The following is a 21,764-nucleotide window of genomic DNA, read 5'->3' on the forward strand; positions in this document are numbered from 1 at the left end:
GCTTTAGACCACTGAGCCATCTCACCAGCCCTCAGGTAGCTTTTGAATAGTCTGTTTAGCTGCTGTATGGAAGAGGCCGGCATAGAAGCAGTACCACAAGAAGCCCCCACCCACAGGGAGGGAGGGCGCTGGTAGGGGAGCAGACAGAAGTGAATGGCGCTGAGATGTGTATTAGAGGTGAAACAGACACAGCTGATGGTGTGGATTTGGGGGTGAGGCAGAGAGAACCTGGAGGCTTTCTAGTCTGAGGCTAACTGGGTAGCCGGTTGTCACATTTATTGAGATGCTAAAAACCTGAGAAGAAAAATGTTTGGGGCAGGGACTGAACATGTTAAGCTTGACATTTCTTGAGGTGTCAAACCTCAAGGAGTAGCGTCAGAGTGTTATCCTCAAACATAAAAGCCCAGAGGCAGGAGTCCAGAGTTCTTACAGCAGCTCCACATCTTCATTAGAACTCAGACACATTTCTTCTGGCCCTGTCTTCATAGTCCCAAGGTGGCTACCAGAATTCCATGCATTACAGGGGCCTGGGTACAATTCTTGGTTCCGCACCAAAAAAAAAAAAAAAAAAAAGCAGAAAAAATTATTCGTTCTCCCAAGATACATGACACTTTTGCTTATATATGGTCTGACAAAACTTTATCCTGTCATCATCTAACTGCAAGGGATGCTGATAAATAGCTCTTTCCATTTTCTTTCTTTCTTTCTTTCTTTCTTTCTTTCTTTCTTTCTTTCTTTCTTTCATACAGGGTCTTTCTATGCAGTTCAGGCTGGCCTTGAACTCACAATGTAGTGCAGGCTGGACTAGAACTCACAGCAATCCTTCTGCGTCAGTCTCCTGAGTGCTGAGATTATAGGCATGCACTACCACCCCAGCAAGAAATAGCTCTTTGGGGACTGGGGAGATGGCTCAGTAGAATAAGCGCTTGCCTGGCAAGCAAAAGGGCCTGAGTTCAATCCCTGGTTCTGACACACACGCAAAAGAAGAAATAGCTCTTTCTACTGTACTTAGGGCAGCTGTAAAATACAAGTTGCATTCTTTTACTGAGTGGAATAGAAAGAATGGATATTATGATAAAAAGCCAAGAGCCTCTGCTACTATCCTGCAGAATTAATCTTCGTACCCCTTGACCTCCAAATTGGGTTACCTAGCCTCTTAAAAGGGAATATAACAGTTTTGATGGGATATTATGTTGATTTGTGTAAGCTTCCCCATAACCATAAAGGCTTTCCAGGGAAGTACTGCATCTGACTCAACTCTGGGTACTCAGCCCCTGAAGCCTACTACTGCCCAAAAACTACAGTGGTGCCTTGGCTCACAAACCGAATTCTTTCCACAGTTCTAGTCACTGAATGTGTTCCGCGATTCTGATTGCAACCAGAATTGTAGAAAGAATTCAGTTTGTGGATGGAGGTACCACTATACTCAGATTTGTCAGTGAAACCCTAAGACAAAATGTAAAAGATAGGGATAGTTTAGTTATCCAGCATTTAAAGACAATCAGATCAGATCTTTTCCTGCTTCAACAACACCTCCATTCCCATCTAGGACAGAAAGCCTAGTTTATCATTGAAGGTCTAACGTAAGCAAATCCCACAACCCCTTCCTTGCCAGGGTTGGACTTCCACCCAGGGAAGACTCCAGGAGAGGTACAGAATCAGGGAGACCTCGGTGCAGGGCCTGGCTCACAGCGCTCTGCTGTGCCTTGGGGAAAGTCTCTTTCCTTGCCTATAAAGTGCGAATATGGAATAGGGCAAGGTGATGCATGTCTGTAATCCCAGCACTCAGGAAGCGGAGGCAGGAGGACTGTTGCAAGTTCGAGGCCAGCCTGGGCTACACAGTGAGTTCCAGGCCAGCCTGAACAGCATAGTGAGACCCTGTCTCAAAGAACAACAAGAAAGGAATTGGGATATAAGACTGTGGGTTCAATCCCCAGCACCAGTAAAAAAATTAAAATAAAAAAGTGGGGCATGGTGGCACATGACTGTTATGGAAAGAGAGTTGCTACAGGTCAAAGACAGCCTGAATTACACAGTGAGTTCAAGGCCAGCCTGAACTATACAGCAAGACCCTGTCTCAACAAACAACAACAAAGGCAAGAGGATTGAAAGTTCAAGGTCAGCCAGGGAATTTTGTGAGACCTTGACTCAAAACATTTAAAAGAGCTGGACATGTAGCACTCAGTGCCTGGGGTGCCTGAGGCCCTGGGTTCAACACCTAGTACTGGAAGGGGGGCAGGTGTTGAAAAACATGGGATTGAGGATGGCACCTACTTCATACAGGCGTTGTGGAGGTTACAGGGATGTTACAGAGGTGAGTCCCCAAAGCACAGGGGCTTAACACAGTAGTTGCCTGATGAACGGTGGCCTGGTGGTTGTTATTTTGGAGATGATGGATGAAGATGGTTTTGGTGCTGCTGCTTAGTCTTGGCTTTCAACTTTTTTGTAGGCTGTTTCCTCTGATAGTGTCAGAAATGCTCCCTCTCTTTTCTCATCTTTCCTTTCTCTTCCTTCTTTTCAGTGCTAGGGTCGAACCTGGGGTCTTTCTCCTGCTAGAGTGAACCACCACTGAGCCACACTGGCCAGCGCTCCCTTCTTAACCGCTGCCATGTTCCTCTGATGGATGACTGGGGTGGGTTAGCAGCTGTAAACAGTCTTTTTTTTTTTTTTTGTGGAACCAGGGATTGAATTCAAGCCCTCACCCTTGACAGGCAAGCGTTTATTCTACTGAGCCATCTCCCTGGCTCCATCAGTCTTGAAATTCTAATGGCTTAACAAAATGTGTATTTCTGAGCCTGGCATGTTGGTGCATGTCTGTAATCCCAGCACTTGGAGGTTGAGGCAGGAGAATTGTAAATTCAAATCCAGTGACTTAGTGAGACCCTGTCTCATAACAATAAAGAGGCTGGGATGTGATTCAGGTCCTGAGCCCTGGGGTGGGGTGTTGAAGGAACAAACAAACAAAACCACGGATTTCTGGCCCATGTCATGGTTCTGAACAGGCAGGTCATGGAGGAAAGTCAGAGTGAGTGATCTGGCTCCTCTGGCTTATGTTCTTGCCCTCTCTAAGCTTCTTGGAGTCCTCTCCAGCCAGCCAACCTGAAGTACTGTGAACAAAACAGGCTGTGTGGAGAGAGGTGTTTATGTTTGTCACCTACATCCTATTGGCCAGAGAGCAGTCACATGGTGTCAGCTGACTACAAAGGATGCTGGGAAAGAGGCATAGGTCTAGAATGTACCTGTTAGCTTTACAGTGGGACAGGCCACCCAGCATTTAGTGTCATAAAACAACAAGCCCTCTATTTGACTTTGAGTCAGCAGTGTGGGCTGGGTCGGGGGAAGATTCCTCTTGGTCTCAAGTGGGGTCACTCGTGTGGCCACAGTCACATGGTGTTAAATGACCCAGGATGTCCTCACTTGCATGGTTGGCAGTTGGTGCTGGCTGTTACCCGAGTTTCTCTCTCCATCTGGGCTCTTAGCCTCACTGAGGGTAGATGAGAGATCATCACCCAATGGTCTCATGGCAGCAGAGGACATAAGCAGACACTCCTGATCTCTTTAGGCCTGAGCGCTATGACGCCCATAGGATCGTGTCCAGAAAGTTCTTTTGGTCAGTGAAAATCCCAAGGTCTTCCCAGAGTGCCTCCTTAATGGGAGGAGCCAAAAAAGGGCATGTATGTCTAGGACTGGGGGGAATATGGCCATCTTTGGTGCCCAGGTATGAAAGATGGGATTTGGTGAACATGAAGCAGTCTCCCACACTCCCGCTCTCTTTAAGATCTAGATCCAGCGGAGCTTTCTTCCAGAGCCTTTCATGAATAACCATCTCCCTGGTTAGTTCTTGTGTCCCCTTCCTCTGGCTCCCAGGGAACCCTGTGCTGCCCTGCAATGGCGTGTGGACATTAGCTGCACTAGGGAGCAGATTTCCTCCAGGCTGTGGACGCTACCCACAGGAGACAATGGTGTAACAAACTGAAGGAGAGGCAAAGCAGGATGGGAGAGTGGGCTGGGGTCGGAACACAGGGAGAAAGAAAAGATGGAGTTGCAGCCCTTCAGTGAGTCTCCTGTCTTGTCTTTCTGTCTGTTGGTCCAGGGGTGGGACAGGAAGTACAGACAGAGAATGTGACAGTGGCTGAGGGTGGGGTGGCCGAGATCACCTGCCGGTTACACCAGTATGATGGATCCATAGTTGTCATCCAGAACCCAGCGCGGCAGACCCTCTTCTTCAATGGCACCCGCGGTGAGTGCTGGAGCCTGGGCTCCCATTTCCTGAAATGGGCAGCTCTCTGGAGGAAGGAAAGAGTGAGGGCCTGAAGCTGCTCATCCTGCAGATAGAAGGGCCGGAATAATTCTGGGTCCCCATAAGGTAAACAGTTGGGCACCTCAGACTCAGAGATATTGGAGAAAAGAGACAGAGAGTAAGACTGTACCCCTGGAGGGAGGGTGGGCATCTTGAGGTCAGAGGTCCCCAACTTTATATCTTCCCTTTCTCTAGCCCTGAAGGATGAGCGATTCCAGCTTGAGGAGTTTTCCCCTCGCCGGGTGCGGATCCGGCTCTCAGATGCCCGCCTGGAGGATGAGGGGGGCTACTTTTGCCAGCTGTACACGGAGGACACCCACCACCAGATTGCCACGCTCACGGTACTAGGTAAGAGCCTCCGCTCCTTAGAACCTTGCTTTTTTTCCCCTGGCTTCTCGATTATCCTGAGACCTCCTGACTGGCTGTTTTTTAACTTCCTGTTCGGCTCCAGTAAATTAAGCCAGGCTTCCTGAACTCTGGTCTCTGCGTTTAACCCCTGCTACCTTCCCTTTGGTGCCTACATCCCGAAGTCTAGTTGCTTTGAGTTCACCTTAGGGCCTCTCTTAACCCCCTGCCCTCTTGCCCCTCCGCAGTGGCCCCGGAGAATCCTGTGGTGGAGGTCCGAGAGCAGGCGGTGGAGGGCGGCGAGGTGGAGCTCAGCTGCCTAGTTCCGCGGTCGCGCCCTGCAGCTGTCCTGCGCTGGTACCGGGACCGCAAGGAGCTGAAAGGTACTCAGGAGAGGGGCGGGGTAGAAAGAAGGCGGGGCTTAGGGCTAAGGCTCACGCATCTGTGTGGGCGGGGCCCGACTGGGACCATCGATGTGCATAGTGAATGAATTGATGGACTGAAGGAGAGAGGGGCTTTGGGAAGAGGCACTGGAGTTTGGTTGGGGGTCGAGATTTGGGTAAAGGGGGTGGGGCCTATTGGTGGGCGGGACTTGGCAAATACTCAGATTGGATCCCAGTCTGACCGTGTCCCGGCTGGGCGTGGCAGGAGTGAGTAGCGGCCAGGAAAATGGCAAGGTCTGGAGCGTGGCGAGCACTGTGCGGTTCCGCGTTGACCGCAAGGACGATGGCGGCATCGTCATCTGCGAGGCCCAAAACCAGGCACTGCCCACCGGACACAGCAAGCAGACGCAGTATGTGCTGGACGTGCAGTGTAAGTGCCCAGCGGGCAGGGTCCAGGGGTCCCCCGCCAGCAGTACGCTCAGAGAGGCCCCTAGCTCCTCGTGACCATCCTTCTCTCTGCAGACTCCCCCACGGCCCGGATCCATGCCTCCCAAGCTGTAGTGCGGGAGGGCGACACACTGGTGCTGACATGCGCTGTCACAGGGAACCCCAGGTGAGCTCTGGGGCCTTGCACTCCTGGACTTGAGGAAGGAGCTCTGGAGCCTCGATTCCTGGATTCTTAGAGCAGGAGGGCCTGGGAGGGCATGGATTCCCGAGACTCTGGTGACAGATGGAAGCTGGGCCCGGAATGTTGGTTTTCCAGGAAGGAAAGGGCCAGTAGAGAGCCCCTTTGGAGGTTCGTACGGGATGAGTGTTGCATGCCCAGATTCCTGAGAAGTCAGACTTGGGAGCTGGCACTGCGATTCCTAACTCCCGCTTGTTTAACCCCGCCCAGGCCAAACCAGATCCGCTGGAACCGCGGGAATGAGTCTTTGCCAGAGAGGGCCGAGGCAGTGGGGGAGACGCTCACGCTGCCCGGCCTGGTATCTGCAGATAATGGCACCTACACCTGCGAGGCATCGAACAAGCACGGCCACGCGAGGGCGCTCTATGTGCTCGTGGTCTATGGTAAGGAGAAGCTACGGGAGGCCTGGGGGCGGGGCGTAGGGTAGGGGCGCGGGCACGTAGGTGCGCGGCTTGTGCAAAAACACTGGGTGGGTAAACAGCCAGCAGAGTTATTGCAAATCTGGGGGCTGTCTGGCCGTCTGGGTTCAAATTTGGCTCTCCCTCGACCTTTTGCAGGTAACATTCTGCACCTTTGTTTCCTGGTCAGTAAAGTGGAAATAAACAACAGTCCCCACCTCACAGGGTTGTGAAAATTGTAAGAGCTAAATATAGCCTAGTGCAGTGGTGTACGTCAGTAATTTCAGCGATTTGAAAGGCTGAGGCAAGATGATTGAAAGTTTGAAACCAGCCTGCCTGGGCATCTTAGCAAGACCCTATCTCAAAATAAAAAAAGGAAAAAAGGCTGGGAATATAGCTGAGTAGAGCGCTTGCCTAGCAGGTGCGAGGCACTGGGTTCACTTCCTACTGTTGCAAAAATAAAAGCAGGGACTGGGGATTTGGCTCAGCGGTAGAATGCTTGCCTGGCAAGCTAGAAGCCCTGGGTTCGGTCCTCGGCACCAAAAACAAAAAATAAAATAAATAAAATAAAAGCAGCTAAATAAGTAAAGGGATTGGAGTGGACCATAGTTAAGTGTTACGTTGTTAACTCTTCTTACAGTGGGTCAGGACTTTCGGAGTGGTTGGGTTAAACCATGAAATACCTGGAACGTTTTAGACAAGATGGAAAGGGCCTTGGACCAGTTTCTTGATCATTTTATTTCTCCGTCCAGTGCAGAGGGGAAAAACTGAGTCAAAATAAAAAAGGATATCGTGTTTCTGTCCTCTGGGAGGTGGGGGGGGGGGGAAGGAAGCATGCCAGGCATTGGGGATGGGGCCAGGCAGTATACAAACCAAGTATTCCTTGAGGAAGTAGAGGATCTGGAAAGAGGGAGCCATGAGAAAGGACTCCACGGGGGCAGTAATTCTGAGGGGCATGGCACATAAAAGGGGGAGGTTAGATGCACTGTGCAGAATGGCCTAAAAAAGTGGCAAGGGTGGGCACGGATGGTACCAGCCTCTGATGACCTTGTTCTGTGCCTTTTCCCTCTGGCAGACCCTGGTGCGGTGGTAGAGGCTCAGACGTCAGTTCCCTACGCCATTGTGGGCGGCATCCTGGCACTACTGGTGTTTCTGATTATTTGTGTGCTAGTGGGCATGGTCTGGTGCTCAGTAAGGCAGAAGGGTGAGTAGGGGCGGGACCTGAACTCAGCGGTGGATCTGATTGGCTGTGGGATTCTATGGGGCGGGGCCTAGAGTAAGGTTTGGAGGATGGACAGGGTCAGGAAAATAAATGGGCGGGGTCTAGACCCAGAATTAGAAATCCTGACCTAAGGCCGGGATCCCCAAGTGGGCAGAGTTTTTGGCTCAAGGTTTTGAAAGTGGTAAACCTTTTAAACCTAAGAATTAAGGTCAAGCATTTGAATCAAACGGCATTTCTTCTTAATTGATGAAGTCACTGAGAGTGGAGCCAGAAACTACTACTGAAAAAGGATGCACTGTTTCTTCCCCTGCGGGATGGAGGAGGGAGGAGGCAGGACCGATAGGGAGAGTGGGTACGGGGCAGTGTACAAACCAAAAGGGCTAAGGCTGATCTGACCATAAACCTCAGGAGTCTTCCTAATTCTGCTTTTACCTCTTTCTCTGCCACTGTTTTGTTGTTCCCTGGATCTGTTTTTCTGGCTCCGTGTCGTCTGTTTCTCCTTCTTCCTTATTCTGATGTCTGTCTCCCTCTATGTATTTCTGTCCAACTCCATCCACATACATGTCCCCTCTGCCTCCGGCATCTGCCATCCCTCAGGCTCCTATCTGACCCACGAGGCCAGTGGCTTGGATGAACAGGGAGAAGCAAGAGAAGCCTTCCTTAATGGCAGTGATGGACACAAGAGGAAAGAAGAATTCTTCATCTGACCCTACCCCCACCCCAGGCCTGCGCCGGGGCTGGGGACCCCCCCACTGCCAGCTGCAAGGAACCAGCAAAGACATTTACCAGAGTCTGGGATGGTGGGCGTCTCCCCCCACCACTAACACCTCAGACACTTGGGCAGGGAAGGGGGTGTTGGATGCCCGGATCTCTGCCAGTGCCACAGCTGAGGGCCCAGAGGTCTGGGTCCCCCCGGGGGCAGGGGCTCAAGGTCCAGAACCCCAGCCCCCCAAGTCCAGGTAGGACAGTAGGGATTGGGTTTGGGGAGGATAACTGGGGGAAGACCAGGGCCCCTAGACTACAGACCAGGTCTTGTGGGGAGGGGGTCAGATTCTGGGAAGGGTGGGTGGGCAGGGAAGGGAACAGAGATTTCTTTGGGGGTCCCAGACCCCATGCCAGCCATTGTAAGAGTTCCACAGAGCTCTGGGCACCTCTTTGCAAAGCCATGTTTGCACGGTGGGGGAAGGGGTGGGGGGAGGGTATGGAAATAGGGATTCTGTGTCTTTGTGTCATAACTGCTGGGGACAGTGAGGGAGACAGCCCCAACCCTTATCTCTAGTCCCCCTTCCCCAGGTTTCTGGGCTTCCCTTCCCTCCTCCTCCCCCACGTCTGTCCAACCCATATTTGTTTGTCTGCCCATTCCTGGGGGGGCCTTCCCCATCTCTCCTCCAGGCCCCCCCGGGGAGGGGAAAGGAGTATGGGGGATACGTGGTCTCTATGGTTTTATATATAATATATTAAAAAAAAATCAAAAATCTGTATGAAAATATCAGATTGCACCCCTCCCCCAACTCCTGGCTTTTGCCCCTTTTTTCTTGTTTTAAAAAAAAACAAACCACACACACATTTTTGTATGGGGTGGGAAGGGGATGGGGAGGGGGTTTGGCAATCCCACTAACCACCATTAAACTGAGGAGAGAACAAGTGTTTGGGGTGGCTGTGTGTCTGTCCCACTACCTAGTAAGCACAGTGGAGGGGAACCGAGAGTGGGGTGACTGGGGAAGTCCCTGACCGCACCAAGAACACCTCTGCCCTTCTAGAAAACCTGGCCGGCTCTTCAGCCAGGTAGTCACTGAGTCTTGTAGTTTTGGTAGGTACCGAGCTACCCCATGGCCTGGCCTTCCCCCTCCCTCAAAGTCTCTAGGGCCGCTTTGTCTTTTACTTTTCTTAACTTAGCACATATTTTAAAATTATAATTAATGATACTGATTGTACAGATGAATGGATTTCACTGTGAGTGCTTTGATATTTCCTCCCTGTCCTTACCCTTTCTACCTGCCAGAAACTTCAGTTATAGCTCACCCTGTCCTTTCCCTGCTCAAGACCTTTCCCAGTGCAGGGGACATGGCTCAGTGGTTCAGCTCCTGCCTCCAAAGTACAGGGCCCAGAGTGCTATTTCTGGTACCAAAAAACCCTTTCCCTACTCTCCCATCACCTCTACATCAGGTCAAAGCCCTTTAATTTTTCATCTCAGACACCTTGTTTATCTAAGCTTTAGATCTACAGTATCAGTCCGTTGGGTCTAATGGTAACCTCTCCTAAACCTGGGTGCACATCTGTAGTCTCTACTACTCTGAGGCTGAGGCAGGACTCCTCGACCTCAAGAGTTCTGGGTCAGCCTGACCATCATGAGAGCCCCTCATTTAAAGACAAAAACCCAGCTGGGTGTGGTGCAGGACTGAAATGGCAGCACTTTGGAGGGATGAGGCAGGAGGATAGCAAGTTTCAGTCTTGCATAATGTAATGATTAGTGAGAACTTGTTTCAAAATTTTATCCTAGGGCTGGTGAGATGGCTCAGTGGTCTAAAGCACCTACTTAGAACAAGCTTGGCAAAGCACAGGGACCGCGGTTCAGTCCCCCAGTACCACATGCCAGCCAGCCCCGCCCCCCTGGTGGGCTGAGCTGGCCACACACACACACTAAATAAATAAATTAATTAATTAATTAAAAAAAAATTATCCTAGGGGAATGGGGAGATAGCTCAGTAGAATAAGTGATTGCCTGGCAAGCCCAAGGGCCTGAGTTCAATCCCCGGTTCCACAAAAAAAAAATATATATATATATATATTTTTGTTTTGTTTTATTTTTGAGACAGGGTCTCACAGAGTTCAGGCTGGCCTTGACCTCCTGGTGATCCTCCTGCCTTGGCCTCCCAGTGCTGGGATCACAGGTGTGTGCCCCACTACATCCCGGCTTTCAAGGTTTTTAAAGGATGTAGCTCAGTGAGAAGGCCAGAGTCAGGAGACTCAAAATGGACCATTTGCTGTTAATATTCTGGCGAGTCCACAGTGAATGCAACTGGCCGATGTTGGGTGTTATCATTTGGCACTAATATGAAGTTTGATCCTGTTGAAGGCACTGGAAACCCAAAGTAAAAAAGCAGCTCTGTTTAGCCCACTTAAAGTTTTCCTGAGGAAAACTGACAATAAACAAAGTTAATTTCAGATTGTGATAAAGACTATTAAGAGAAGATGCGGGCCAGGAATGGTGGTGCCCACCTATAATCCCCGCACTCAGGAGGCTGAGGCAGAAGCAGCACCAAGTTCAAGGCCAGCCTGGGCTACACGGTGAGACAGTCTCAGAAAGCTAAGAAAAAAAAAGACAGGATATTATGGAGAACTGCAAGCACACACAAAGGACCGCAAAGATCCATGTACCCTTTACCCTGCTTTCAGCAACCAACTTATGGCTGCTCCTGTACCCCACTCAGATCCAGGGGTGCTCTCTGAATCAGGGAAGGCCTCAGGTTGACATCTATTCCAAGCAAAGAATCATGAGCACAAGAGCAGTTATTCAAAGATCAGAGGGAAAACCTTTTCAGGCCAAGGAAGAGCAAGATCAAAGGCCTGAATGGTAAAGAGAAGGAAGCGTTTGAGGTTTAGTAGAGCTGGGCTGCAAAGGGTGGGAGAGGTCAGAAAGGGAAGCAGGGCCAGACCCCGGAGGCTGTAAGGGGGTTGGATTTTTAAAAAGGTATAGTAGGACTACACTGAAGAGTTTTAAGTTGTCACTTTAACACAGTCAGTTCTTCCTGGAAGACTGGAAAATTTCAATGGCTTCCTCTAAAACAACGAAACAAAACTCCATTTATCTGGGAAAATAGCACAGGTCTGCCTGACAATCATGAGGTCCTGAGTTTGATTCCCCATACCAAAAAATTTTAAAAAGTCTCCTATTTAGCATAAAGCCCTGATCTTTTTAAAACTACCTTTAGAAGCTTTTCCTTTGCTCATTCAGTTAAGTATCAGGCGCACTAAGTTGCTTTCACTTCTGCAACCAGACCAGGCCCCTTTTTTTTTTTTTTTTTTTGCCCCTGGGCATTTGTCCTTGCTGTTCCCTTTGCCAGAAAGACTCCATTCTAATCGCCTCCTGATCATACTTGGTTTGAAAATCACCACTTGTCAGGGTAGGGCAGGGGCTGCTTCTGCAACCCACAGCTTTCTGTGCTCTATGCATTTCAGGTCTGACCCTTCGAGGTAGTAGTCTAATTAGCTGTGGATTGTCTTCTTTTGCCTGGGGTGCCACATTACTGCAGAAACTGTAGTGCTTGCCACCACAAAGCCTGACACATGAGATCAATAAACTTATCCTGGTTGGGAGGAGTGTGAGGGTTGCGACGGGTCCTGGTCCTTGGGCACTGTCTAGGGATGCAAAGTGATTCCCCGATTAAGCCTAGGCTACCTACTTTTGCACTAGTCTGCAGTGCCGGCACGCATGCGCCATGTTCAGGCGACCCTCCCCCCAGCCCCTCATATGCTAATCACTGCGCTCCGGAGTTCAGCCTCTGCCGGGAATATGCAAATCACTCCATCAGTGCGGGAGGCCTTCCATTGTCCCGTGCTAGGATTATGCAAATAAATCGGCCACCAGCCCAAGATCCTGGCCGACTCCTCGCCCTCCACCCCCAGAGCATCCCATTTTTAAGAGGCTCGTTGCTGCTGTGCGCACGCACGCGCGAGCTCCACTGCTTCTCGATCCTTCAGGCTGCAGACTGTACCAAGTAAAGCCAGGCAGCGACGGGCAGAGCGCAGGAGCCCCTCCGTGAGTTCCGTTAACCACCCGCCTCGGGTAGCCCCCTTTCCCGCAGAACGACAGGAACTGTCCGTCTGGCCGCGCAAGCGCCCTCGGCTCCTCACGCCCCTTGCTCTCCCTCCTAGCCTACTCGCAACGCAGGCGCAGAGCCCGGGCGTGCAGCCGCCACCGCCGAGCCAGAGCTGGAACCAGAGCTGGGGCCGCCAGCGCCGGTGAGTGTCCGAGTTCGGGGTGCGCGGGGCATTCTGGGAAGCGGGCGCTACGGCCCCACTGCATGATGGGAGCGGCGGCCGCCGTCACTGTGAAGAGGGCGGCGGGCTCGGCCGTCGCGACCTGGGGCGACTCAGGTTCCCCCGCGGCTCCATACTCTTCTGGGGCGTAGTGGGAAACCTGGGCACTGTGCCTTACAGCATTGTGGGAGTCGTTACATACACATTCTGGGAAGCATCAGCCCAGTCCCCTTGGGAACCTGGCCCCTTTTGTCACACCTGGAAGCTTGGAGCGCTCCCGTGCAGGGAGGTGGTCGTTATAGGCCCGAGGCATCCTGGGAAGGACTTCCGCAGGGTCCTTATTGTGTTGTATACGATTTTACACTGGCTTGTTTGCCCTAGCATTGTGAGAAACAGTGCTTATTGTGGTAACACGGGCCATCTTGAGAGTTAGTGGCTGTTTTATTACACTGGGAGAACTGCATTTGTGACCCTCATAGATTGTGGGAGCCACTCTGGCTACCACACATTCTAGGAGTGGGACTTAATGTACTAAGGGATGCCTTCACCTACCTGGTGCTTGGGGTACTCTGGAAGACCCCTTGTGTGGGGATCGCCTGGGCTGGACGAATGGGCATTGTCTCCAGGTCACCTAATGGGAAGCTCTGATTGTCCCAAATAATTACCAGATAGGATACAAAAAGCCTAGTTAAGTGTGAATTTCAGATAAATAATTTTTTAGAAAAGTCGAAATTAAAAAATATATATATAATTCCAAATGTTGCATAGAACATACCTATATCAGTTTTCTTAACTGAATTTGTGGGGGGGGGGTTGAGAGAGGGTCTCAATTGATTCTGTCCTTAAAAGCCCACATCCTGGTGTCTTTAAGAAGTCCCCCTAACAGTGGTGCCAACTCTGTCATGCTCTAACCTCTTGTTTTGGGGTGGTTTGTTTGTTTGTTTGTTTTGTTTTTTGGTGGAACTGGGGACTGAACTCGGATCCTTCCACTTGCCAGGGAAGCCCTTATTCTACTGAGCCGTCTCCCCAGCCCCCCCTACCCTCTTAAGTCCCCTGTACTGCACTTGAACTGTGGGCCTTGAAGAGATCTTGTGTTTTGTGCTGTTGCATTCCCATTGCCCATCTCAGGCCTTGGCATGTAAGGGGTATGGCTGATGCTGGTACCCTCTTCAATGCTGTCTTCCATCAGGGAGCTCAGTGGGGTGGTGGCACGAGCGTGGGTCTAAGGGTCCACTGGGAAATAGGGAAGGGTGAGGAATCAGAAGCCTTCCTGGGAGAGTCAGGGAATATTTGGACTGGGAAGTAGTGTAGACACCCTTACTGCTTTAAAGAGTGAAAAGGAGTTCTCAAGAAGGCAAGGAAGAGAGGACATTCCAGGCAGGAACAGCACGGTGTACTAAAGCCTTCAGGATGTGAAAAGGCCAGGTGTGCCTGAGGAGAGGCAGGAAGTCTGGCGTGGCCTAAGTTTATAGGATGGGGAAGAGTGAGTAGAAACAGCTGCTGTCTGTGGAGTCCCTGCCACATAGCAGCAACTTGTAGTTGATCTATCTACAAAACATCTTTTGAGCTGAGAGATAGTTGTAGGAGGGGCAGGATGACACGGCCCCAGCCACTCACCAGATGGGCTGCTTAGGTGTCTCTGTGCCCGTGCTTGCTCATCTGTATAAGGGAGGGCTGTCTCTGTAATAGGGCTCTGAGGAGTGTAGAGAGAGAGAGTCTAGGCCTGGATGCCCCTTTCCAGCAGAGCAGAAAACAAGCTGGAGAGGATATGTCCTCTGCTTCACACTGCACAGCCCAAGGGTGACAGGTTTAAGATTCAAGCCTAAATGCTATGTTACCAGTTGAAACAACTAAGGCTGACATTCACAAACTGTTGCTGCCACATCAGTTGTTCAAATAGTCAAAGGTTTCTAGACTGGTTGGTATATCATTGCCACACCAAGTGTTCCATATCCTGAACTCACACTGAACTGTCTCTTAATCCCAGATGTCCCCACAACCCAGCACCTAATGGGTGATGCCTGATCTCCTGTTTCACTTTTTTTTTTTTTTTTTTTTTTGAGACAGGGTCTCTTTTGCTGGGTAGCCCAGGCTGGCTTTGAACTCAGGACAATCCTCCTGTCTCAGCCTCCTGAGTGTGGAGGATTATAGGTGTATACCACCACGCTTGGCTATCTCTACTCATGGTCCCTACCTGTAAAATATTTGGAATATCTGGCTGGGCGAGGTGCCACATGCCTGTAATCTCAGCACTCTCATGGGAGGCTGAGCCAGGAGGACTGCTGTGAGTTTGAGAGTTGGAAGCCAACCTGAACTACAAAGTGAGATCTTGCCTCAAAAAATCTAAATAAATAGCTGGGCGTGGTGGCACATGCTTGCAATCCCAGCTCTTGAGAGGCTGAAGCAGGAGGATTGCTGGGAGTATGAAGCTAGGCTGAGCTACAGAGCGAGACTTCAAAAAAAAAAAAAAAAAAAAAAAAAAACCGGGGCGGCTGGGGAGATAGCTCAGTAAAATGCAAGGGCCTAAGTTCAATCCCCAGTTCTGCCTAAAAAAGAAAACATGAATGAATGAAATATTACCTCTTCCTGGGGCTGGTGAGATGGCTCAGTGGTCTAAAGCACCTACTTAGAGCAAGCTAAGCTAAGCAAAACACAGGGACTGCGGTTCAATCCCCCAGCACCACATGCCAGCCAGCCCCACCCCCTGGTGGGCTGAGCTGGCCACACACGCAAAATGAATGAATGAATGAATAAATAAATAAATAATTCTAAAAAAAAAAATATTACCTCTTCCTACTCCATTGAATAAGAACCACAAAGTAGTCTTATTGCCCAGATGGGGAAGCTAAGACACACCAAGGGGGCAAGGCCTACTGTGGTTGTCTAAGACACTGGGGTCATTTTTTTCTCACCCTTAGCACAGACACACAACTGTGGTAGGCCTGCAGATGAATGCTTTCTAAAAATTTATTGAGTCACCACAGGCCTTTCCTCTCTCCCCAGTCCAGCATCCTTCTCTACCTGCCAACATCCTGTGTTAGAAGAACTTACTGCTGCGGCTGTGACTGGAGAGCTGGCCAGGGAGAGGTGCTGCTCAGCTGTTGCTCTACTCCTGGCTCCTGTCCCCTTCCCTGGCCATGACAGAGACTCGTGAGCCAGCTGAGACTGGGGGCTACGCCAGCTTGGAAGAAGACGATGAAGACCTTTCCCCAGGTGAGACGGCCTTGGAGATCTTGTTTTTGGCTTGACGGTCATCATGGCTTCGGGTGTGGGCTGCAGCAGGAAGTCTTGCTGGGGAGTATCTCCTTGTCTTGCTGTGGGTTCTGCTCTGACTGGAACTCCTTGAGCTGCTGGATTTCTTCCAACTGAAACTCCTGGGGGTTGTGGATAGATCGGAATGTCTTGCCTTGCTGGAAGCTCTAGATTGGCCAAGGCCTCTCTCTCTGCTGGGGCTTCTAGATGGGCTCTGGTCACTCTCTGTGCTGGAGGTTCTAGAATGGCTGTGACCTTTCTTGCCAAAGGTTCCAGATCGAGTATAGCCTCTGTGCTTCTTGGGTGTTCTGGACTGTCCAAATTGGCTGCCACCTCTCTCCTTATTGGGGATTCTGGATTGGCTATTATCTCTCTCCTTGCTGGGGGTTCTAGATGGTCTTGTGTGACCTCCTTCCTTGCTGGCTGGTCTAGATCTGTTGCGATCTCTCTCTTTGTTGGGAATCCTAGATTGGCTGTGACCTCTCTCTTTTTGGAGAATTCTAGATTGGCTGTAACCTCCCTCCTTGCTAGACATTCTAGATTGGCTATGATGGCGCTCCTTGCTGGGGCTTCTAGATTGTCTTGTATGATTTCTCTCCTTGCTGAGGAGTCTAGATCTTGTATGATCGCTCTCCTTACTGGGTGTTCTAGATCGGCTACGATCTTTCTCCTTGCTAGCAGTGCTAGATCGCTTGTGATCTCTTTCTTTGCTGGCGCTTCTACGGTGGCCATAGCTTCTTTCTTCACTGGGGTGTCTAGACCAGTTGTGACTTCTTTCCCTTCTAGGGCTTCTAGATTGGCTTTGTGTTCTCATCTGGCTAGGAGTTCCCTTCCGGGTACGACTTCTTGCTCTAGGGTGATTTCTTTTCCAACTGTGGCTTCTTGCCCTGCTGTGGGTCCTTTTCCAACTATGACTTCTTGCCTTTCTGGGGCTTATAGAACCACTGTGACTTTGGGTTCTGCTGGGGGTGCTAGAATGACTGTAATTTGGGGTCGTGTTGGGAGTGATAGACCGACTATGACTTGGGGTTCTGTTGGGAGTGCTAGCGGAGTTATAACCCTTGGCCCTGTTGGACACCTCAGTCAGACTGTAACTCCGCTCCCACATGGAGGCCATCATCTGATTGTAGCTGTTCACTTTCCTCAGTAATGGGGGAGACTGAGTGTGACCCTTCTCCTCGAAGGTTCTTCTAGCTGGGCTATCGCTCTTTGCCCTAATGGGGGTCACTGTCAGCTTGGAGCTACTTGCAGTACCTGATCCTCCTGGCGGGCTGTAGCTCTCTTCTCTGCCCACGTTTCTGGGCTGGCTGCTTTCTTTCCTTTCCTGGTTGTTGGTTCTAGACTGGCTGTAACCTTTGCCTTCACTCTGTTTGGGCTGGGAACTAGGAGTTCTCCCCCTTTTGGCCATGCCTGGTCTAGCCTCTTGCGTTCTTACACTTCGGGGAGTGCTGGCCCTGCTGGGTGGTCCCCGGGAACTGTGGTGTGGTCTTCTGCCTGGAGTTCGGCCCCGACTGTGTGCACCTCTTTGCTGGTGACATTTTGCGCCACGGGCCTTGCTGGCTTCACTGGCCCTGGTGTCCGTGCTGGCCTTGGTGTCCGTGCTCACCTTGCTGGGTGTTCTTGTTTTGCTCCGCGCTTGGGACCTGCTGCTGGGCCGGTTAGAAGGGGCTGTCTTTGTACCTGTAGATTTGGAGGACTTGGAGCTGCTCGGGCTAATGACTGAGTTGGGGGGCATCGATGACTTGGGGGGCACTGAGGAGCTGTTGGGGATTGCTGGTTTGGTGGTCTTCAAGGAGGCAGGAGGCATGGGAGCCTTGGCGGGCACGGAAGGAATAGTGGAAACCGGAGCCTGGCCGGGCTTTGAGGGTCTCTTAGGTGGAGAAGGCATGGTGGACACCAAAGGGCTTGTGGCCCTGGAAGTCATGGTGGCTGTGCCAGACCTGGTAGTCCTGGACAGTGACCTGACTGCCTGTTCTAGACCAGCTGCGTGAAGTCATAGTGGGCAGTGAAGGCCCAGGAGGGTGGGTAGTGTGAGGTCAGAGATGGGAGGAGAGGGGAAGGGCCCCGCCCAAGATGTTGCCCCTTTTTTGCAGTCATTCTGCAATGTGTTCCAAGGCAGACTTTTCTCAATATTTCAAGGGGTGTGGAGATGGGGCAGATGAAGGCCCTGCTTGGGGGTGGGGGTGGGGGGTCTTCAGGCCTACATCGTCACCTGTTTTTTTTTTTTCTCGGAACCAGGGATTGAACTCAGGCCCTTGAGCTTTCCAGGGAAGCACTTATTCCACTGAGCCATATCCCCAGCCCATACATCATTACCTTTCAGGATGGTCAGGATGGAATAGGGCTCGGGGCTAGGGGCAGCCCTGAGGAGAGAGACAGCATCCATCTCATGGGGAGGTCGGGGAGGACTTTGCAGCGGGGGGGAGGTGTGATCTGGTCCTTGAAGGAGAGTTGCTGGTACAACAGGGCAAGGTCACCAGGGGGGCAGCAGAGGGAACCAGCTGGAGGAGGGGGCTTGTGCTGGATCCAGAAAGATGGGCCAGAGGGGACAGGTGGACAGAGTGGAGGACAGCATTCCAGACAGGGGGACTAGTGCACACCAGTGTCATAGAGAACAGGAGAGGCAGAGACCAAGGGTGGCAGGAGTTGCAGGGCCAGATGCTCAGCAAACATTCAGAAGCTGTGCTTGGCTGGAGGGCAGGGGATGCTGTGGTGAAGTTGGAGTGGGCCTGGTCCCCATAGGTGGGCAAGGAAGCTGAACACAAATGCAGTGCACAAAGTCTGGGACAGTGTCTCCAAGGAGGGGGCCTCCACCTGGCCACTAAAGGTAAAGGAGGATGGGACAGGCAGGGCAGAGGGGACCAGCACATGGAGAAGCCTCCAAAGAGATCTGCAAAGCGAAGGCAGAGACCCAATCCACAAAGACACAGGCACCAAGTGTGCTGGCGGCCAGGATGACCACAGCGAGTGGAGGCCTTGCTCCGGGGACAGGCCCTAAGCACACCCGTGAATCAGGTTCTAAGAGAAAAATCAGACAAATCTGTCTCTCTGGTCAGACAGTGGCCCAAGTGTCACTGAAAAGATGACACTTAAGCAGAGATGTAGAGGAGAGGAGGAAGCAAGCTTGTTGTCTGCAGAAGGTGATGCATGCTTGGGGTTTTGAGTGATGGTGAGGAGCTCATTGTGGCTGGTGAGAGCAGAGGGCCTGTGGCCATGTGACAGGAGTGAGGGCAGGGCATGGCTGCCTGGGCAGGGTCAATGGACTCAGGACCCCTGAGCACTGCTGCAGGACATAGAGGATGGGGCTCCAGTGGGCACAGCATGAGGTACTGCAACCCCAAGATGTTTTTAGCCGCCCCTGCCATGGCAGCTGAAGAGGCCTGTGTCCCCTCTGTGACCATGGCTCTGTGTGCACAACCCCAGCCTGGCTGTGGGTGTCACCACTTCTTGCACACTGACTGAAGTTTCCCCTTGTTCACAGTACTTGGGATAAAACCCAGGGCCTCTGCACCAAAGCCACATATGCAGAACTTTATGCTTTTTAATTTGAGACAGGAAATTGCTAAGTTGCTAAATTGCCTTGGCTGGACTGAACTTTTTTCTTTTCTTTTTTCTTTTTATTTTTAGGGAATGGTCTACAGGGTGTTCAGGGTCTCACTACTAGATTGGACTCATAGTGATCCGCCTGTTTACAGTCTCCCTAGAGCTGAGATTACAGGCGTGTACCACCATGCGCAGTCTCAATTGGCATCTCAGCTCACCCCAGGGGTGGGGCCAGCATGGCAGGCCCAGGGATTGAACCCTGGGCCCCTGAGCCTCCTTACAGGTGCTTTAATCCATGAGGTATTTGGCTAGCCCTAAACTTGTTCATTTTCTTCACTTTTTTTTTTTTTTCATTCTTCCCCCATAGTACCTGGGATTGAATTCAGGACCTTGCATTTGCCAGGCTGGTGCTTATGCCACTGAGCTGTAACCCTAATCCTCAATTATCTCTTTTCTTTCTTTCTTTTTTGTATTTTAGGTAAGAGTCTACAGGGTGTTCAGGGATCACTCATAGTAATCCGCCTATGCTGGGATTACAAGCATGCACCACCACACCCAGTCTCAATTGCTATCTCAGGGTGCCCTGAGGGGCGGGGCCGGCAGGGCAGGCTGGGGGATTGAACCTCAGCCCCTGCACCTGCAAGCAGGCACTTTCTCTCTTTCTTTCTTGAGAGAGAGAGAGAGAGAGAGAGAGAGAGTGTGTGTGTGTGTGTGTGTGTGTGTGTGTGTGTGTTGTCAGGGATTAAACTCGGGACCTTGTGCTTGCCAGGCAGGCATTTATACCACTGAGCTATCTTCCTGGCTTCCTGGCCCTGGACTCAAACTTTTGATCCTTTTGCTTTATGAAGAATGCTTGGGGCCAGCCAGATAGCTCAGTGGACTACAGTGCCTGCTTAGGTAGGTGCAGCAATCCCCAGCGGGGTGTGCCTGCCTCACCCCCTGGGCATGCTGAGAGGGCCAACTTGGACATGAGATTGGACATGGTGCCACACACCTATAATCCCAGTGCTTGGGAGACTGAAAACAGGAAGATTAGTATGAGTCCTAGCTGTGTAGTGAGACCCTGTAGACCCTGTACTAAATACAAGAAAGCAAGCAAGCTAAAGATTTTAATTCACTTTACATATGTGACCACATGTCAAAATACTTTTTGGTCTTTTTAAGACAGGGTCCCACTGTATAGTTGAGACTGGCCTTGAATTCACTATGTAGCACAGGTTGGCCTCAAACTCACAGTGAGCCTCAGCCTCTTGAGTTCTAGAATGACCGGCATGCGCCATTACCACCACACCCAGCTCAGTGAGTCGTCATAACTGCTCTGGGTATCAGTTTTCACATTGGTCAGGAAAAATGATAATAGTAGCTCCTTCTAAGGGTTGTAAAGATTAAGCATGTTAAATCTAAGGACAGGGCTTTTCAAGCCTCAGTGGATGCTGTCATTGGTGCTGGCCCACCCCTACCCGAGTGCAGTTTTTGCTGGGTGTTCGTTTGCTGGACACATGAATTCAGCACATCTGCTGCCTGCCAGCCCAGGTCTGGGCCTGAGAACTCATCTGTGGGAAGGAAGGTGTGGGCTGTGCTCTGCACAGGAGCAAGCCTCGGTGGGGCCCAGGGAGGGCCCGCTAGCCCAGAGCCTTCTACCCCCTGATACCACTCTTCCCTCATCTGTCCCAACAGGCCCTGAGCATTCCTCTGACTCCGAATACACGCTCTCAGAGCCAGATTCTGAAGAGGAGGAAGATGAGGAGGAGGAAGAAGAGGAAACCACTGATGATCCCGAATATGACCCGGGCTACAAGGTGAAGCAGCGCCTTGGTGGGGGTCGGGGAGGCCCGTCCCGCCGGGCCCCCCGTGCAGCCCAGCCCCCGGGCCCCGCGGCTCAGCCCTGTCCACTCTGTGGCCGGTCCCCGCTTGGGGAGGCCCCACCAGGCACCCCACCTTGCCGGCTTTGCTGTCCTGCTGCAGCCCCCCAGGAAGCACCAGCCCCTGAAGGCAGAGCCCTGGGGGAGGAAGAGGAAGAGCCCCCTCGGGCTGGGGAGGGCCGAGCAGCTGGGCAAGGGGAAGAGGAGGAGGAGGAGGAGGAAGAGGGCACCTATCACTGTACCGAGTGCGAGGATTCCTTCGACAACCTTGGAGAGCTGCATGGCCACTTCATGCTGCATGCCCGGGGTGAGGTGTAGGCAAAGCCCCCAGCCAGGGAGCAAGGTGAATAGGGGGGCGGGAGGAGGGCACTGAGGAAGCTGGAGTGGTCACGATGGTCGTGGGGGTGGGGTACCACAGTTCTGTGTTGTTTTAGGAGTAGCTGTGTGAAGGCCAGAATAAAAGCCACGTTGTACGAGCAGTGGTCCAGTGTGTGTTTGGGGTGTGTGTGTGTGCGCTCCATGGTGGCCCATGCCTATAATCGCAGCACTTTAGGAAACTGAGGCAGGAGGATCGCAAATTTGACCCCACCGTGGGCATCTTTGTGACTTAGTAAGACCTTTTCTCAAAACAGATTTTTAAAAGGGCTGGGACTGTAGCTCAGTGTAAAGACCCTGGACTCAGTCCACAGTACTACCCAAAAAAAAAAAAAAAAAAAAAAACTGCTCTGGGTATCAGTTTTTTGATACCCAGAGCAGCTCGGATTTGTAGTGATCCTCCTGTTTTCAGCCTCCCT

The 21,764-nt window shown here is 51.5% G+C and overlaps 2 protein-coding genes across 4 annotated transcripts; both read left to right on the forward strand.

The window, feature by feature from the left end:
• The first annotated feature begins 3,697 nt into the window (after positions 1-3,697).
• Cadm4 (cell adhesion molecule 4) lies at positions 3,698-8,979 on the forward strand. Its single transcript, XM_004644422.2, has 10 exons — positions 3,698-3,718; positions 3,785-3,833; positions 4,061-4,240; positions 4,496-4,648; positions 4,894-5,028; positions 5,294-5,458; positions 5,551-5,641; positions 5,924-6,096; positions 7,187-7,315; positions 7,931-8,979. Exons 1-10 carry the CDS (start codon positions 3,698-3,700, stop codon positions 8,038-8,040), a joined length of 1,206 nt encoding a protein of 401 aa, XP_004644479.1. The 3' UTR covers positions 8,041-8,979.
• A 2,880-nt stretch (positions 8,980-11,859) lies between these two features.
• On the forward strand, positions 11,860-21,439 carry Znf428 (zinc finger protein 428). Of its 3 annotated transcripts, XM_023704441.1 has the most exons (4): positions 11,860-12,051; positions 12,209-12,295; positions 15,317-15,526; positions 20,786-21,439. In XM_023704441.1, the coding sequence occupies exons 3-4, from the start codon at positions 15,451-15,453 to the stop codon at positions 21,286-21,288; spliced, it is 579 nt and encodes a 192-aa protein (XP_023560209.1). In that variant the 5' UTR covers positions 11,860-12,051; positions 12,209-12,295; positions 15,317-15,450; the 3' UTR covers positions 21,289-21,439. The 3 variants fall into 3 exon arrangements, with proteins under 3 accessions (XP_023560209.1, XP_023560208.1, XP_004644392.1); XM_023704440.1 differs by having other exon boundaries at positions 11,860-12,295; XM_004644335.2 differs by having other exon boundaries at positions 11,860-12,295; positions 15,322-15,526.
• The last annotated feature ends 325 nt before the right edge of the window (positions 21,440-21,764 follow it).

This window comes from Octodon degus, unplaced genomic scaffold, assembly GCF_000260255.1.
Source record: "Octodon degus isolate 3935 unplaced genomic scaffold, OctDeg1.0 scaffold00197, whole genome shotgun sequence".
In the NCBI taxonomy this organism is placed as follows: Eukaryota; Metazoa; Chordata; class Mammalia; order Rodentia; family Octodontidae; genus Octodon; species Octodon degus.